The following is a 17029-nucleotide window of genomic DNA, read 5'->3' on the forward strand; positions in this document are numbered from 1 at the left end:
CTTCCATCACTCGTGAGGAACCTGAGGCTCAGTGAACTTTTGTAACTCACTCAGAGTGGCGTAGGTAGTAAGTGGTAAGCTAGCTCCTGAATTCTGTTTTGTAACCACAGTGTTGTGCTACCTCTCCTGTTTTCACATTTGCCAGTGTTTGCACTAAGAACGGTACATTCATTGCTTCATTAATACTTGCAGTAACTCTTCTGAGAAGTACTGTTGTTACTGATGAGAAAATTCAGACCCTTTCCCAAGGTTCTATGACGAATACGTGGTAAAACAGGTATTATTAGTACAGCCTGGCTTCATAATCATGCTTTTAATCATTCTCAGCATTTTAAAATACATTAAATTTTTTTTAAAAATTCAAAATCCTGAGTAGAATTCTATATGTAGAACAGAAGTAGAACAACTCCCTGTGAGTGTGGGATGGTGGAAAAGATCTCTGCTGATTCATACTCCTCCTCCCATGCCACTGAGCTATTTATCAGACCCCAGATGCCCTTGGGAACCTGGAACCCCTGGTGCTCAAGGAACACATTTAGAAAACCACTACTATGGGTAATTGGGAGCTCTTTGAGGTGTGGGAGCCAGGCCAGTGATATTTTTGACAAAATATTGGTGGTTTAGGTCTATTGTCTTGGCAGTAGAGATAAGTTATGACAGTGAGTCCTGTGGGACATCTTTGAATCCTAGACACATAGGGCCCAGTTTAAAGACACTTTCAAACACACATAGTCAAAGCAGTTGAAAAAAATCAAAAGGGTAGTCTAATTCTTCAATTTGTGTCTTTGGAAAACATTGAAGGGGCCCCAGAAATAGCCCCTAGCAACTTTTTCCTCCTTCCCTTTTTCTCTTCTTACAATTTTCTTCTTCTGCCCTTAAAACAAAAGAAATCTCTCTCTGTCCCCAGTCTCAGGGCTCATTCTTCCTCTTTCCCTTCTGACTTCTTTCTCCCACCTTTTATTACATAGATCCTCATAGTCTGTGCTTCAGAGTCCTGTACCTTTGCACTAGGTTTCTCAAGTTCACTCTGCTACCCATTGGCTAATTCCATGTCCTAAAATCCAGGAATGGACCTGGCTGAGAGATACACTATGATGGGGAGAAGCTGATCAGGCAAAGCTATGTCCTTATTTAGTGTATGGGGTAGAGGCAAAGGCTAGGAATACACACACACACACACACACACACACATGCACGCACACAATTATTTTCAACCCCCATCAGAAATGTGGGAGAGGAAGGGACCTGAGCTTGAGGCATCAAATGTAATGATAGAAAAGAATTATGGAGGTGCCTGGGTGGCTCAATCAGTTAAGCGTCGGCCTTTGGCTCAGGTCATGATCCCAGGGTGCTGGGGTTGAGCCCTGTGAGGGGCTCCCTGCTCAGTGAGGAGTCTGCTTATCCCTCTCCCTCTGCCTCACCCCCCAGCCCTTGCTTGTGCTCTCTCTCACTGTCTCTCAAATAAATAAATAAAATCTTAAAAAAAAAAGAATGACGTGAGAGACTATGGACTCTGAGAAACAAACTGAGGGTTCTAGAGGGGAGGGGGGTGGGGGGATGGGTTAGCCTGGCGATGGGTATTAAAGAGGGCATGTACTGAATGGAGCACTGTGTGTTATATGCAAACAATGAATCATGGAACACTACATCAAAAACTAATGATGTAATGTATGGTGACTAACATAACATAATAGTAAAAAAAGAATAATGGATCGGAGAAGTGTTTCTAAAATAGAGCTATAACACTTGATGATGAATGGAAAAGAAAAGAGGAAGGAGAGGAAAGGGACAGATATGGTTCTGAGGTCTTAAACATGAGACTGAGTAAAGGTCACAGTATTGGACCTGTGGATGTGTTAGGGAGTGTAGGGAGCGGCAGGTTGGGAGGGCAAGGAGTGGGCGGTAGGGATTTGGTTTAGGCAGGTGTGCATGGATCACGAGTTGGCTTTTGGTCATCTTGCATCTAAAGTGATAACTAGGACATCCAAATGGAAGTAATCAACAGGTGGTTAGGTATATGTGAAAGAGGTCAAGGGAGTAAAAGATAAAGTTTGAAAGGTATCTGTATATAGGTGAGAGCTGTGGAGACAGACCTCAATTTTCTTCCTAAAGATACACATGGATGAAGAAAATGATTCTAGGACAAAGTAATAAGAGGAAGGATCCAACGATAGTCTGCAGGAAGATGAAGAATTTACAAAAGAAACATGGGAAATAGTTTTCCAATCTAAAAGAGACCTTCAGATAACTCAAGGGAAGAGTTGGTTTTAGGAAAATGGTGGGTGGATACAACCCCACTCACCCATTAAACTGTGTTTACAAGGGACTATTTAATGACAAGGGGAAAATTCTCATGATACATTTATTGAAAATTATTTAGAAAATTGTATGTAGCATCCCAGTTACAAACACACACACATGCACACGCACATGGCGGGAGAGAGAGAGAGAAGGAGAAATTACAACAAAATGTGTAGAGTGTTTATTTCCAGGTGGTGGGATTTTGGGTGATTTTTTTCTAGAGATTTTTATTTATTTATTGAGAGAGATAATGATAGAGAGAGAGCATGAGAGGGGGGAGAGTCAGAGGGAGAAGCAGATTCCCTGCTGAGCGGGAGCCCGACGTGGGGCTCGATCCCAGGACTCCAGGATCATGACCTGAGCCGAAGGCAGTGGCTTAAACAACTGAGCCACCCAGGTGCCCTGATTTTGGGTGATCTTAATGAAAAAGAATGTCATTATTTAATCGTAAATAAAAAGAAATTTTAAATTTTTATATCTGTATCTTTTACAATTTATATGATGAGTGTACTTTATTCTCATTATTAGAAGAAAAGTCATTTTATTGACATCAGTTAGAAGAAGAATAAATAATGTATATGCAACATCATCTCAGTTAATGCCCACAAATATGGAATAGAATAAGCAGTATAGTCCCCTGTTTCCTGGTAAGGAAACTGACTCTGAAAGAGATGTAGGAACTTGTGTCAGTCACATAGTAAGTGATGGAGCTAAGATTCTAATCTGGTGATTTTTAAGGCACAAGCTACATATACATATCCAGCTAAAATGTCATGTCAAATGAGGGGAAGAAGTTGGCTGTGCAAACTATACATTAAGAAAAGACATGTGGGGGGCACCTGGGTGGCTCACTCGGTTAAGCATCTGCCTTCAGTTCAGGTCATGATCTCAGAGTCCTAGGATTGGGCCCCGGTCAGGCTCCCTGCTCAGCAGGGAGTTTGCCTGTACCTCTCCCTCTACCCCTCCCTCTGCTCATGTTCTCTCTCTCAAATAAATAAAATATTAAAAAAAAAAAAAGACATGCGGCAAGAAGGAAGGTACCAATGGCTTGCAAGTGTAGAGTTTCCATGGGATAGCAAAAGTGAAAAGCAATTTTCTTTCTTGATGAGAGGGGACTGGTGGTGGGGAGATGGAGGCAGATTTAGGGCATTTGATAAGAAGTGTGACAGCTTACGAGTCAAGACAGCTCAGGCCAGGCTGGGGTAAAAGACAGCCATCATCTCATGGTGTAGAACAACAGAGGTTTATACCTTGCTTATGTGATGTGGGTTGGCCTTGGGCTTCATTGTGGTCACTCTGAGACTCAGGCTGAAGGAGACATCATCTGAAACACAGTTCACAAGGAAAAGGGAAGGTCGGGCTTAAGTACTAGCACTTAAATGCTTCTACCTGGAAATGACAATGATTTTATTGGCCAAAGCCTCACCCTATTAAAATAGAGGGGCAAAATGTGGCCCTACCATGTGCCCTAAGGAGGAGAACTGGAATATTGTGAACCACCCTAATGACCACCACAACAGGGAAAACATTTCTTGCTTTTTAACGCTCCTGCTTTGGTAGCAAAGGAAATAGTTTGCAGAACTCTAGGTGTTTAACACAGGAGGTATCATAGGCATCACTAGGAAACTAGGACTCAAAGAATCAAGTGATCATTTGTACAAAGTCACCAAGAGAAACAGTGGCTGTGTGAAGACTAGAACTGTGTATCTGAGGCCAGTGACCCCAGTGGTCCTCAACGTACAATACTCACTGCCCTGGGATATGTGAATTTGGAGGAATCGTAGTCCTTGGCCTGGAAAACTATTGGAGACTCTGCTTGCTATGTGTTGAGAATAGCAGTCTCACCTCATATTAGGAGTTCCTGATGCTGGCAGCCAGTGACATCTCCATCAGTAAAAACTCTGGACTGCATCTCTTAGGTGCCCAGGTTTCTCTATGTGGTTATTGCTGAAATGACCAAGGAAGACTGCAAGTCATTACTCTAAAGTATAATTGTTAGAGTTGGGTTAATATAAAACTAGCTGGGGCTGGCCCCAACAGTAAAGTAGCGGGTGAACTAAGCACTGGGAAACCCAGTTGAGTATCTCTGTGTCTGTAGATTGCAGACAGATCAGCTTCAACTTAATGAGAGAGAGATTTAGCAGGTGAGAATCCTGGATAGTCTCCCTCTTCTCTGAGATCAATAGTGCATTTTGAATAGAGAGTGATTTATGAAAGGAAATGGGGTCATGAGGACACAGTCCATCTGATAGAGGGTTGGGCAAACTGAATCTGAGTTGGCACTTAGAATGACCATAATTTTGATCTTTTTTTACACCGCTATCAAAAATGGGGGGGGGGGCAGGAAAAATATCTGTTTCAGGCTCACCAAGCATTGCTTTGTGGAATGGCTGCTAGTCATATTTATAATATTCTATACATTTATATGAGAAATAAATATTACAGTTGCTTTTTAAATTTTGTATATTTCTAAAGTTAAAGAATAAAACTGTTCTACAATTAGGCAGGTGTGGTTCTGGGACTTTCCTGGTTAACCCTCATATTCCTTGCTTTTTAAACTGTTTTTGGTTTCGGCTTTGATTTACATTATATGGTCATCAAATTCCTCTTTTTATCAGGGAAAAATGGAGGGCTTTCTGAATCTTAAAAGCATGTAATTTACCTTGGATGTGAACTATAATGCTTATTCTGAAAAAATTCCATGTAAAACTGAAGAAATTGTGTAGAAAGTCTTTATGAATTGGAACCTAACATGTCATTGACACATTTGGAAGGGCGTTCTGTTGACTTTAGTGATGGATGATCCCATTCTGCCAAGTTCAGCTGGAAGGGGGGTGACTTAGAAACCCAAATACCAACGCTGGAATCTAGAAACTTCCTGGAACCACGGTTTTAAGTCAGGAGGGTGGATGCGGCCCGCCTCTGTGCAAGGGATGACATTTCACTGGCTTGCTCCACAGAAGTGTCTGGAACAGAACCATAAACACCAGCTCTCTTTGTTGCGTGTTGGCTTTTAAAAGCCCCCAATGGTTTGGGGAGGATAAGGCCTTGCCTTGGGGCTCCCTGGGTCCAATTTTTTGGGACCTGGCTAAAAATCCTGGATATTTGATAGTCTAGCTTATTTCTATGGTGTATTAGCACCCTATAAAAGTTACATGTCATTTATTTCAAGTTTAGAACCCTCTCAAACTTCAGGGGCAAACCAAACTTGAACCTTTTGTGGCTGAAATTCTGTTTACCTTTGGCCAAACCTTGCTTCCTGAATGTGAGGCAGGGAGGTGAGGTGAGAGGGGGCTCCTGAGGCCCCTTGGACATCAAATCGCTTTTGCCAAACAACGCTTTGATAGGTTAAAACGTGAATGAATCTGAAACACGTAGATTAACTTCCTGTCAGAATACTCTGGGGCCTACACACAGAAGTATATTGTGCTGGGCAAATGCATTTTGAGTGTTGCCTTCTGCCTACTATGAGCACTATCTGAGATTTTTGCCAAACACAGGTTGAAATTGGGTCAAGCTTGTTACCTTCCACTTGTAATAAATATATTAAAAAGTTTCCATAAAGGTTACTGGACAATCCAATTGAATGAGGACCCTGGAGAAATTTCGACATTTCTTGTGTTTGAAACATTTACTTTCAACCAGTGACAAAGAAAGAATGGACTCTAAGATACAGTGCCCAGATCAAGGATGGCTATGATTCCTTTGTGTCTGTTGTCGGAATACAGGCTAGCAAGGAAGGCCTGGTGCTTGAATGAAGGAGAAATAACACACCACGTTCCACGTGCCTTTCAGATAGAGGAACTGATGAATGCATTGGAGAAGACCCGACAGGAACTGGATGCCACCAAGGCACGCCTGGCCTCCACGCAGCAGTCTCTGGCTGAAAAAGAAGCGCATTTAGCCAACCTCCGGATAGAAAGGAGAAAACAGCTGGAGGAGATCCTGGAGATGAAGTGAGTACCCATTTTTGTTTTCCTGGTTTCTCTTTTCTAACTTTCCTTTAGGGATGGGGAGAGGAAGGCTAGAGAAGACAAAGAAAGAGCTTGAAGAAAGAATAATTTAGCTAACACTTAACTATTCATTTCCGTGACTATGCTTCTTATGTTTTTTAATTATAGCTTCCATGTCCCAATTTGCACATTTTTCATATCTGTTATTCAAAAAAAAAATCCATCATTAAATTTTGTGCGTCTGTGTTTTGTGGACGGCGCTGTTAATCTTAGATTTGTCTCAAAGGTCTGAACTGGCCAAGAGACAGAGGCCTCATTAAGCACAATAGTAATTTGAGTGCTGCTCAGTGTTAAGTGGAAACTTTTCTGAGGAGGTATTTCCTAATTGTGACTATAACTTTGCTAATTATATTCTTTTCACATGTGTACAATGCGTTGCTTGTGTTGGCTTTCATAGAGTCTCAAGGTTGGCACCTCTTTGTTTAGAAAGCAAGGACTCTGATTTGCTGGTCTGATAAAAACAGACTTGGAAATCCCCCTGCCCCCTCCTCCCCCTCACCCCAGGGTAGGGTAGGTGAGGGGTAGGGGGAGACTGGAACCAATCTCTTTCTTTGATTTAATCAATAAAGTGTGGCCTCATGCTGGGCAATGATCCTTCCTGTGGGCCTGTGACACCCATCTCCACCTAGCTCTTATTTCATTCTTACAATGAAATATCACCATGGAAGAACATAGGAAAGAAAATTACTCAAGATTTTAGAAACAATCACTTGGCTATGGATCTATTCCTAAAGAAGTAGGCAAGAAGCAGCATCTCTCAACATAAGTTAAGATAATCACTAAGATATAATTTAACTTCCTTCCACAATAAGGGAAACGTACATAATTATGGCATCTTAAGCCCGTAACATAGACTTTGAAATTGGTGGCTAGGTATGGAAGCATGACCTTATCCTGACCCCACAAGTCTTACACATGGTTAACATTAAACCCAGAAAGCTTAGATCATGGAAAATATGGAATGAAATATTTTGAAGGATTTAATAATGAGGATAAGACTTTTATTACTTGTCAACTACCTCAGTTTCTTCAAGACCAAAGAATAAGTAGTTTTTTTATACATAAACTTGCATTTTTCCTAATAAAATAATACATAATAAAAACAGATATTATTATCCTCAGTTTAGAAGTGAGGGAACTGAGATTCAGAGAGATTTCAAGTAATTTGCTTAAGGCCATTGGCCAGCATTAAAACTGAAATCTTCTACCTCACGCTCCCTTTTCTACTGTCTTATTTTCTCATGGAGCTTATGTGAATTCCACCAAGCCTGGAACTTTCATCAGTTTGAGTCACCGTGGTTATCTTACTGCCTAGAACAGTGCCCAGCATATGGTAAATGCCCAGTAATTGCTTATTGAATGAGTGAATAGATTGAATGTGAAGACTGGATTTTATGTAGCTAAGAAGAAAAGTATTTCAAACATCTGTGACATTACCAGCTTGATCAATAATTTATTAACAATAGCAGTACATTGATTCCATCAAGCTTTATTCTTTTCCATTCACCAGTCCCACTTCTGCCACCTTGTATGTTGTGATGTGTGATGTTCAGCCTAGTTTCTTTCATTGTTCTCCAGCTATTCCCAAGTTAACTCTATCTCTTGGAGTGATTTATTATGCCTTTGTAGGGAAACTTCCATTACTTCCTGTTTATAAAAAGGACATATACTTTCAGCGTTTTGGAAGAGCAAGTAATGGTGAAGCACACTGGTTTGGGAGTCATCAGATCTAGGTTGGAATCCTATTGCTTCCACTTGGCGGCAGTGTGATTTAGGGGAAATGACCTTAAGATCGCTGGCCCTTCTGTTTCCTTCTATAATGACTTTCGCGGAGTATTTGAGAGGAGAGGCACTCAGGAGGACTTGGCCCATGGAAAATGATATATGTGTGTAAATGACGCTATCAGCCAATGAAAATATGTCATTTGTTTAGTATACTTTGTGAAGAGTATCATTTATCTGAAATTTGGATTTATTTTTCTTAAACATATAAACCTTTTCTGTGTGTATGTTTTCCCACTTAATTTCATGATTTCAGATAGCACCTAACTAAGACCTCTTTTGGTGAATTGCCACATTATTGCTCAAGTGCTTAATCTTCTGCCACTGCAAAATAAATACAGAATTCTTCTGTTAATTCCTTTGGTAAAAGTAACAAAGCCCTGCTTCATTAAGCCCAATATGGACCCTATTCACCATTTAATTGGCCCAGAAGCGCCACTTATGGGCTCCTTCCCAGGACTACGTGGGCACAGGTACAGGGCAATTATATTGACCAACAACCCCAGTTAGATTCAGGAGCCTCCTGGGCTGTTCAAGTCAACCAATTGGTTTGATCAATCTTGATTTTTAAGCCGAGCTGACATATGGTTACACAAATTTATACATGTGATGAAATTACATATGGTTACTGGACATTAACTGAGTCAACATAAGTTAGTAGAAAAAAATCAGACGGGTATATCCCTGTCAGTGTTTACTATCACTCTGTGCCAAGGATTATTGGTTTTCTTTTTTTTTTTTTTTTTAAGATTTTATTTATTTGAGAGTGAGAGAGAGAGAGAGAGCTCGAACAGGGGTAGGGGCAGAGGGAAGCAGACTCTCCTGCTGAGCAGGGAGACTGACGTAGGGCTCAATCCCAGGACCCTGGGATCATGACTTGAGCTGAAGGCAGACGCTTAACTGACTGAGCAGCCCAGGTGCCCTATTGTTTTTCTTTCAGCTTGGCAGGCATCATGTAAGCAACTTTAGGTGAAGTCTATCTATTTCCAAACCCTGTGGGAAGGGAGAGGCTGTACAGTATTAGAGGATGGAGAGGTGGGGCCATGAGTCAAGAGAAAGGAGGTGGGATATGTTAACTTACCCATAACATGAAGGAGATCACTCCCTGGTTACCTCAGTTTTATCTTCAGTAACATGGAGGTGATAATAACGACCTTGCCTACTTTATAGAATTGTTGTACAGGCAGGATTTTTTTTTTAAAGTACTGAACTGAAATGAATATAAATCAGCATATGTGAAAGTGCTTTGAAACATAAAAGGGGCTTTTGAAATGAAAGGTGGTGTCTGTTAAATTCGTTGTAAAATCAAATGGCACAGAGTTTTAAAATTGGAAAGCAGCTGGGTCCAACCTCCCAGGGTGCATAAACCAGACTCCTATCCACATAATTACTAATAGGGAATTCACCAGGCCCTGGTGAACACCATTCCCACTGGAAGTCATGGGCACTTGCAGGTACCTCACTGGTACTTAAATGGAACCGAAATGGCTTTCCATGTAATCTTCCCACTTTTCTTGGGTTTTGTTCAGAGCACACAGAATTCACCTGAGCCCCATACACAGCACAGACAGCATTTTAGATATTTCTTCTGGTAATAATAGTGTTCATTTCAGAAAAGAAAAATTAAGAAATATGAAGAAGCAAAATTAAAAAGAAAATCACCTATGATCCTACCACACAGAGACATACACTGATGGCATTTTGGTGCAAACCTTTACAAATACTCTTTACTTTTTTTTTTCTTTTTTGCTCTATATTTTTTTAACACAATTCAATTGTACTCTCATATTTTGTAAATCCTGCTTCTTTTGCTTACTGAATGGTGAACACCCTTCCATGTTATAAACATAGAATTGTATTATTTTTAATTTCTTAACATAATGTCATGTAGGTTCACTTCTTTATTGGACATTTATCTTAGTTCTTATGTTTTGCCAATATAAAGAATGTTTTGATAAGCATTCTTCTGTTCTATTTTGTTAACTTATTTTTAAGTAATTATAGATTGGTGTGCAGTTACAAGAAATCGTTTTCCTCAATGGTAAAATCTTGCATAATTATAAATTATAGCACAGGATCACACCAAGAAATTGATATTGGTACAATTTACCAACTTTATTCAGATTTCTCTGGGTTTACATGCACTCGTGTGTGTGTATGTAGTTATATGTAACTTCATCACATGTATAAATTTGTGTAACCACTGTCACAGCCAAGATATAGAACTGTTCCATCATTACAAAGATCCCTTGTGCTACCTTTTGATAGCTACTCCCACAACCCAGCCGTTTCATTTATCCCCAGAGTTTCGTTATGTGTTATATCATTCTGGGGCATGTGCCATACTTGTCTATATTTTTCCCTCCCATTCTCCTGGAGCAGGGCAGGGAATTATCTTCTTAGTTTAAATTTAGACTGAATTTAGAATGAGAAAATATTGCTTGATTCCTCTAAAGATTTCTCATGAGTTGGTTTTATTTTATTTATAATGGAATTTCTTTTTAATATTGGATATCTAGAACCTGTCGTGTGGCCGGCATTTTATAAACTTTTGAGGAATGAAAAGATGAATTAGCTAAAAAATTCATATTCACTGAGTACCTTCTATGTGACAGGTACTGTTCTAAGTGAACAAACAGAAAAATCCCACCTGATCAAGCTTACACTTTAGTAAAATGAGAGGAGGAAATGAATGAACTAATAAAGAAGCAAGTAAATGAATAGATAGATGAGAAAAAATAGTTTTTTCCTATAACCAAAGAAATTTGGAATCCCACTTAGAAAGCTATTCCAAAGGTAAGGACCGTTGTAGCTCTTTGGGGTAAAGAGGGACATGGAGTATTCAGTGTAACTTCCTAAGACTGAGAACCCTTTTAGGAACCGAGGTCAGAGGAGAGCCTTTGACTGTATTTCATGTAGGATTCTTCCCCCCAACACCTCCCCATTTAGTTTGGTCTTTATTGGTTAGTATTTTAATTGCCAGTCATTATTCTCACACTGGAAGGAACTAACAGTCCCCATCCCTGCATTTAAAAAAAAAAAAAAGATTTATTTATTTGAGAGAGAGAGAAAGTGTGTGAACCAGTGGGGGGAGAGGCAGAGGGAGAGAGAGAAAATCTCAAGCAGACTCCCCACTGAGCGTGGAGCCTGATGTGGGGCTCAATCTCAGGACTCTGAGATCATGACCTGAGCTGAAACCGGGAGTTAGCTGCTCAACAGACTGAGCCACCCAGGTGCCCCAACCCTGCATTTTCATAGAAGAGTACAATATTCACTTTCCCTTGTGTATAAGATTATTCTTTTACTTAAAAAATATCTAAACCCTCTTGCTACATTTCCTAATGCTTCATCTTTGTTACATTTGCTCCTATTTAAAAGGAATTTTATTAAAATAATATTAAGAACATCATTCTATATGTTTGGTTTTATTAATGCTGGTTAATAAGCTTACATTTCAGTAACCAAAGCTCAGTTATTTAATTTGTGATAGGTGAATTTGATATCTGTGGCTAAAAGGAATTGAAGCCATGAGATACAGTACTTAAAATCTATTTGTGTGTGCTTGCTCAGATGATTTAAACTAGCATAGTAATTTAATAGACAGGCAGGCTGACTGATATGTTCAATTTAGTATTAAATATGGAATGAATAAGGGTTTTGAGAGCTGGTTAATAGTTACATGATTTGAAGTGTGTATTTTAAACTTCTTGTGATTTCTGGTGCTTGTGTTATGTAAAGATTTTAATGAAACCTCTGCATTTTTAACTCATCCGATGATGTAAGATCCATCTTAATTTACTGGGTATTGTTGCATTTTAGACATCTTCTCCAGATAGCCTCAAAAGCCTTTGTATATATTGAGCTATTTTAGGAAGTTTACAGTGAGGTAAGGCAGCAGCTTATTCCAAGGCATTATCCTGTTGGCCTCTTTGATCTAGGATCCTTTCTGAGAGAGCCACTCATTAGGTAAGTACCCTTCAAAGGAGAGGCAGGGTGCAGAAAATGATAAAATCAATTTATTCTTTACTTCATGCCATCATGAGAAAAGACAAATCACATTTCTTTAGGGAGGAATCCTAAGTGCCTGGCAATTTGGACAGGATAAATGAAGCCTGGGAGGGGAGTTTTGAAGGCATCCATTACTTAAAATTGATAAACTCAGTTGCACCATCTTACAGAGATGTTATGGGGATGTAATGAAATTATGCATTTATGAGAAAGTGGTTTTTAAGCAGCAAAAGGCCATATATGTATGTGTGTATGTATATATGTGTGCATGTGAATATATAATGTTATGTTGCATATTTATGTTAGATAAACACATAGTTCACATATACTGATCCTATCTTCAAATTCCAAATTAGCCCTATGCTTTCAACATTTTTTTGTTGGAGGGGGGCTACAATGAAATCCTTGCTGTATCTAACGGTTTGTTTAGAAAAACTTTAACATGTCCAATTTAAAAAATATTAAATACCAATGGTAACGTGTTGTAGAATATCCCAATTTGTCTGGTTGTTTCTGTATACCACCCTGCTCAGTTTGCAAAGTAAAGTGAATCAGCTAGAACACTGATGAAGCTCGTCACAGCTTTCCAGGTTACCTGCAATGGTTGAGGACAGGTGACAGAAAGAGAGAAAATAAATGTCATGAAGAACTGCTCATCCAACATCGATTGTGGTTTGTGCTGCAGGCAGTCACATAAATACAGTTGCTTATCACTCATGATTTCTGTTTCTCTCTTGTAACCCTGAAGTTGATGTGTTAGAGCCTTTAGTGGAAGAGAAAAGACCTGCTATACATAAAGCTAAGTAAAACTTAACTGCAAAGAAAATAACTTTAGAATAGTGGAATGGTCTAATTAACTTTAAATGCAAGGAACAGAAAACCTCACATTTCCAGAAGCTCGTACAAGTAGCCGTGTAGTCACCGGGGACCTCCATTCCTTCTGTCTTGATGCTTTGCCATTCTCAGAGTATGGCTTTCACCCCTGATGCAAGATTTTTCTCTTAGCTGCACCATCCTGTCCACATTCCAGTCAGCAGAAAAGAGGAAGGAGGAGGAAGGACTCTGTAGTCTTTGGAAGCAGCTCCCAAGGTGTGTCGGCAATTCCTATGCAAGCAAAAAACACCTGTTCTGGGTGCTATGGAGGGAATTTCCATCCCCAGGGAGGGGGCAGCAGGGTGATCACAGTGCTTCCAATGTGGAATTCTATCCATAATTTCACTAAACAAATGACCTGAAATGTGGATGATATTTAGAAGATGCTGAAATCTTCTTTGTTTTTCCCTTGAGAAACTTTGTTTAAATGCAGAAACTTGCCAAAAGCCAAAAATGACTGCTTGGTTTAGGGCAAGGTCTTCTCTAATAGACAACAATAGAATTTTTCCGTATTTTTGTACATTGTGTTATTTTTCATAAAACTCTGTAGATGTAAAATGTATTAGCCAAGCAGAGACATGTTTCACAAATCATTATAGGGAAAGAATCACCGGTTAAATTGCATGTCAGGTAGAATCAAGAGCCCTTCACTCTCCCTGCCTCAAGGAATGTACTATCTCTGATTCACATGCCTTCAGAGAATTAAACTAGCCCAGGCATATATATTATTCAGTGCATGCAAGACTTTGGGTGATGGAATTACTATTACCAGTAAACTTTTATTAAGTACATGTCAGGCAGGGGCACATTGCTGCCACCTCCTGTGAGTTGGGGAGTGTTATTATCCCCACTGTGTAGATGCAGAAACTGAGTCCCAGACACCTGGAACTCAAGTGCAAGTCTGTTTAACACTATAGTCCATAATCTTTACCATTGAGCACACTGCCTCTGCGTGAAGAATTTAGATGTCATCGTAAGAATTTTAAGTGTGGGAACTGCAGGACTGGTTTTGATTAAATAGTAGCAGGCAATGGGCAATAGGTGCTTCTTCCGACTTGCCTCTGGAATGCAGGACAGCAGGCTGGGATGATGATGGGAGGGAGGGGACAGGAAGAGAGCTAGTTGGAAGAGTACTTTGAAGTCAGCTTCCTTATCTTAAAACAAAATAAGGGACACACTGTCTTCTCGCCAAAAACATGCACTGTATGTGTAGTTTTAATAGTGAAAAATGTCAGTCAAAAGGGCCCTTGGCCTGGTGGTTTTTAATGGAAATACAAACATTTTCTGAGCTAAAGCAGTATAATCTTTCATCTTAAATAATCATAATCAGCAGTTAAATAATCTAAATGCTTGTGAATTTTGGAGCTTAAATAATTCCAACCACCATACTTTATGTTATCTCCATCCTCACAGCAGCTCCATGGGGGCTAGGGAAGGTCAACCATTAAGACAGGGAAAGAGAAATATACAGGCCTTCCAACTTCATAAAGCATGGCGAGTCAAAGGGGACAGTTGTGGTCCTTCTCCCAGTCCAAGAGCAACATCTGGTTGGAGGAATTTTTTAAGTACTTGATCTAATGCTGTGGGGGGTACTGCCAGGTTTAACCTCAGGAGGCAATGGAAGGGGCAGCTACATCACACAAAGAGAAACCAAGGGCCAGACAATGCAGCCAGGGTCATACATCAAGTCCTGAAACAAAAATTCCCTGGTCCAGTGAGCAAGGCTCTTGGGACTTGAGTTCACAGCCTGAATCTGCCAGTTACAGCTGAGTGAGCTGAGGCCAGCCTGACCCAGTATCTCCAACTGTGAACAGGGCTTTGGACTCAGATGACCGTATTATAGTCTATGATTCTCTAAACAGTGGGTTTCAGCCTGGGGTTGATGTTGCCCCCTGGGGGACATTCAGCAAAGTCTGGAGACATTTTTGGTTGTCACAATTAGAGGGGAGTTGCTACTGGCATCTAGTGGGTAGAGACCAGGGATGCTGCTAAACATCCTACAGTGCACAGGACAGCCTCTACAACATTGAAGAATGATCCAACTCCAAATGCCAATAATGGGCTTTGAGAAACCCATAACTAGCCTCCCTTTTTAAAGAATGTGTGTTTAAATTTGGGAAGAGAGAAAAGTTTTATAGGGTCTCATCTCTGATTTAATTTGACTTATTTTCAAAGGGGACTCACACAGGATATGTTTTCCCCATTCAGGATCATGATCTTGACCCAAGGGCTTGGTGGCCTGGGGATTTTCTGTTTTGTGTAAATGACTTTGAACTCTTGACTCTGGCTCGCTTTCTTGGGACTGTAGACCAGCTCACCATGGAGGTCCCCAGTGGAATTGGCACAGGTCTCAGATCCAAATCCCCAGGAGACTTTGGTCCCTATAAAATATAAATCCTCATTAAGATACAAAAGACCTGATCCATCCATGCCCATTGGTCAACAGACCATGCAATCCTCTCTAGCTCTGGTGTTCCATCATTCTGTAACCTGTGGCTGTCTTTAGTCCACAGGTTTGCCCAACTATAAATTGAAGGTATGAGATTGGACACTTCTCAATGGGCTAGTCCTCTAGCCAGCTCTATAAATTGATGCCCCTCTCTCTCCACCTTTGTTTCTCCCTTCCATTTGTTCCCTCCTTTACCACATCCCTCTGGATAGCTAGGTCTTTTGGTATGGAACACTTCTTGCAATGGTTGTTTAGAGCAAAAAGGATAGAAGGAATATGAGGACACTGCAAATGTGGGAGAATGTATGCCAGAGTAGACGCTGAGGGCATCAATGGGAAGACTGTTGCCCAGATGCCAGCTAAGTGCCAGAACTGTGAAGGGCACGACTTGGGACAAATCCCAACTTAGAGGGTTTTCTGCCGTCTTGTAGTATCTTCTTGGCATAGGTAAAATGTAGTCCAGATATGATCAGGGGAAGCCTCAACCCTAAGATATGGAGGATGAACAGGTAAATATCAAGATCCTCATCCTCACTAGAAGAGGACATCACAAAGGCTCCAAGTCAGGGAAGACGTATAGGGTTATAGGGCAAGGCATAGCATGGAGGTGGGGAAGGCTTTGAATGTTCTGGATCCCTGGAAAGAATTTAATAAATATGTGTTGAAGGAATGAATGAATGCTGATGAAAGTTATACTCTGCCTCCTGCTAGCTGCCTCTTCCTCCTTTCCCTCTACCTTGGCCACTCCTGCCTGTTCTTCCACCCGCCTCCCCTTTCTTTTTCTTTCTCTCTTCCTTCTTTCCTTTACTTCTAACCACCGTCCTCTCTCCTCTTCTTCCTTTCCCCTCCCTTTCCTAGCCCTGTTCTGGTGCCCTACAAAATGCTGGGATTCAAAATATTTTCTTGATTTTCTCAGCATAATGGTTGTCTTGCTAGATTCTAATTATGACTGTTGGGCAGAAGGCAGACCAAGCACCTGGGAAGGAATGTGTGTTTGTGTGTGTGTGTGTGTGTGTGTGTGTGTGTACACATACATGCATACACGTTTGAGGGAGAGAAGGGCCTGGCTCTGGCAATTTTGCCTGGAGAATGAGATGTTGAGAGGAGACTACTCAGTTCACCAGCAGCAGAACAATTGAGAATTATAGCCTGAAGCCAAGCCGCCAATCAAGTACGGCCAGGGTCTTTTGTTTTCCAGTTACGGAATTTGGGAACCAACGGATTGTGAAAATTGAAATGCAGTGTTTGACTTGATCTTTGGGTTAAGCCAATATCCCTGGGATCTTAATTCGAACCTGCAGGAGGCTGTGGCCAACTTTGAGAATCTGTTACTACTCATCCCCTACACTTCGCTTACTTGGAGAGATTTGCAGAGTGCGCTGCAGCTGGCGGCAGCATGCAGTTATGATAAAAGTTAAATTGCTGTCTTTCTGTTCTGTTTTGAAATTGGTGTTTGTGTGTTCACTTCATGAGCCTTGAGCTTGGAGCTTCTTTCTCCTCTTGGCTCTATCTCTGGAAGTTTTCTTGGAAAACTTTCCCTTTGATACATTTCTAAGACTCCCATCAGCTAAGGCTTTATTCTAAGGCAGCATGGGGTTGGGTA

The 17029-nt window shown here is 40.6% G+C and overlaps 1 protein-coding gene across 1 annotated transcript in view; it reads left to right on the plus strand.

Annotated features, from left to right (window-relative positions):
• ERC2 (ELKS/RAB6-interacting/CAST family member 2) overlaps nucleotides 1-17029 on the plus strand; it is an 832212-nt gene that overhangs the window by 601907 nt on the left and 213276 nt on the right. The window contains exon 13 of the mRNA XM_064593283.1: nucleotides 6097-6257. Coding sequence (XP_064449353.1) covers nucleotides 6097-6257 — 161 coding nt within the window. The remainder of the gene's footprint in view (nucleotides 1-6096; nucleotides 6258-17029) is intronic.

The sequence above is a fragment of the Mirounga angustirostris genome, unplaced genomic scaffold (genome assembly GCF_029215605.1).
Source record: "Mirounga angustirostris isolate CCGP_5_RB_7025 unplaced genomic scaffold, mMirAng1.0.hap1 SCAF_1, whole genome shotgun sequence".
Classification (NCBI taxonomy): domain Eukaryota; kingdom Metazoa; phylum Chordata; class Mammalia; order Carnivora; family Phocidae; genus Mirounga; species Mirounga angustirostris.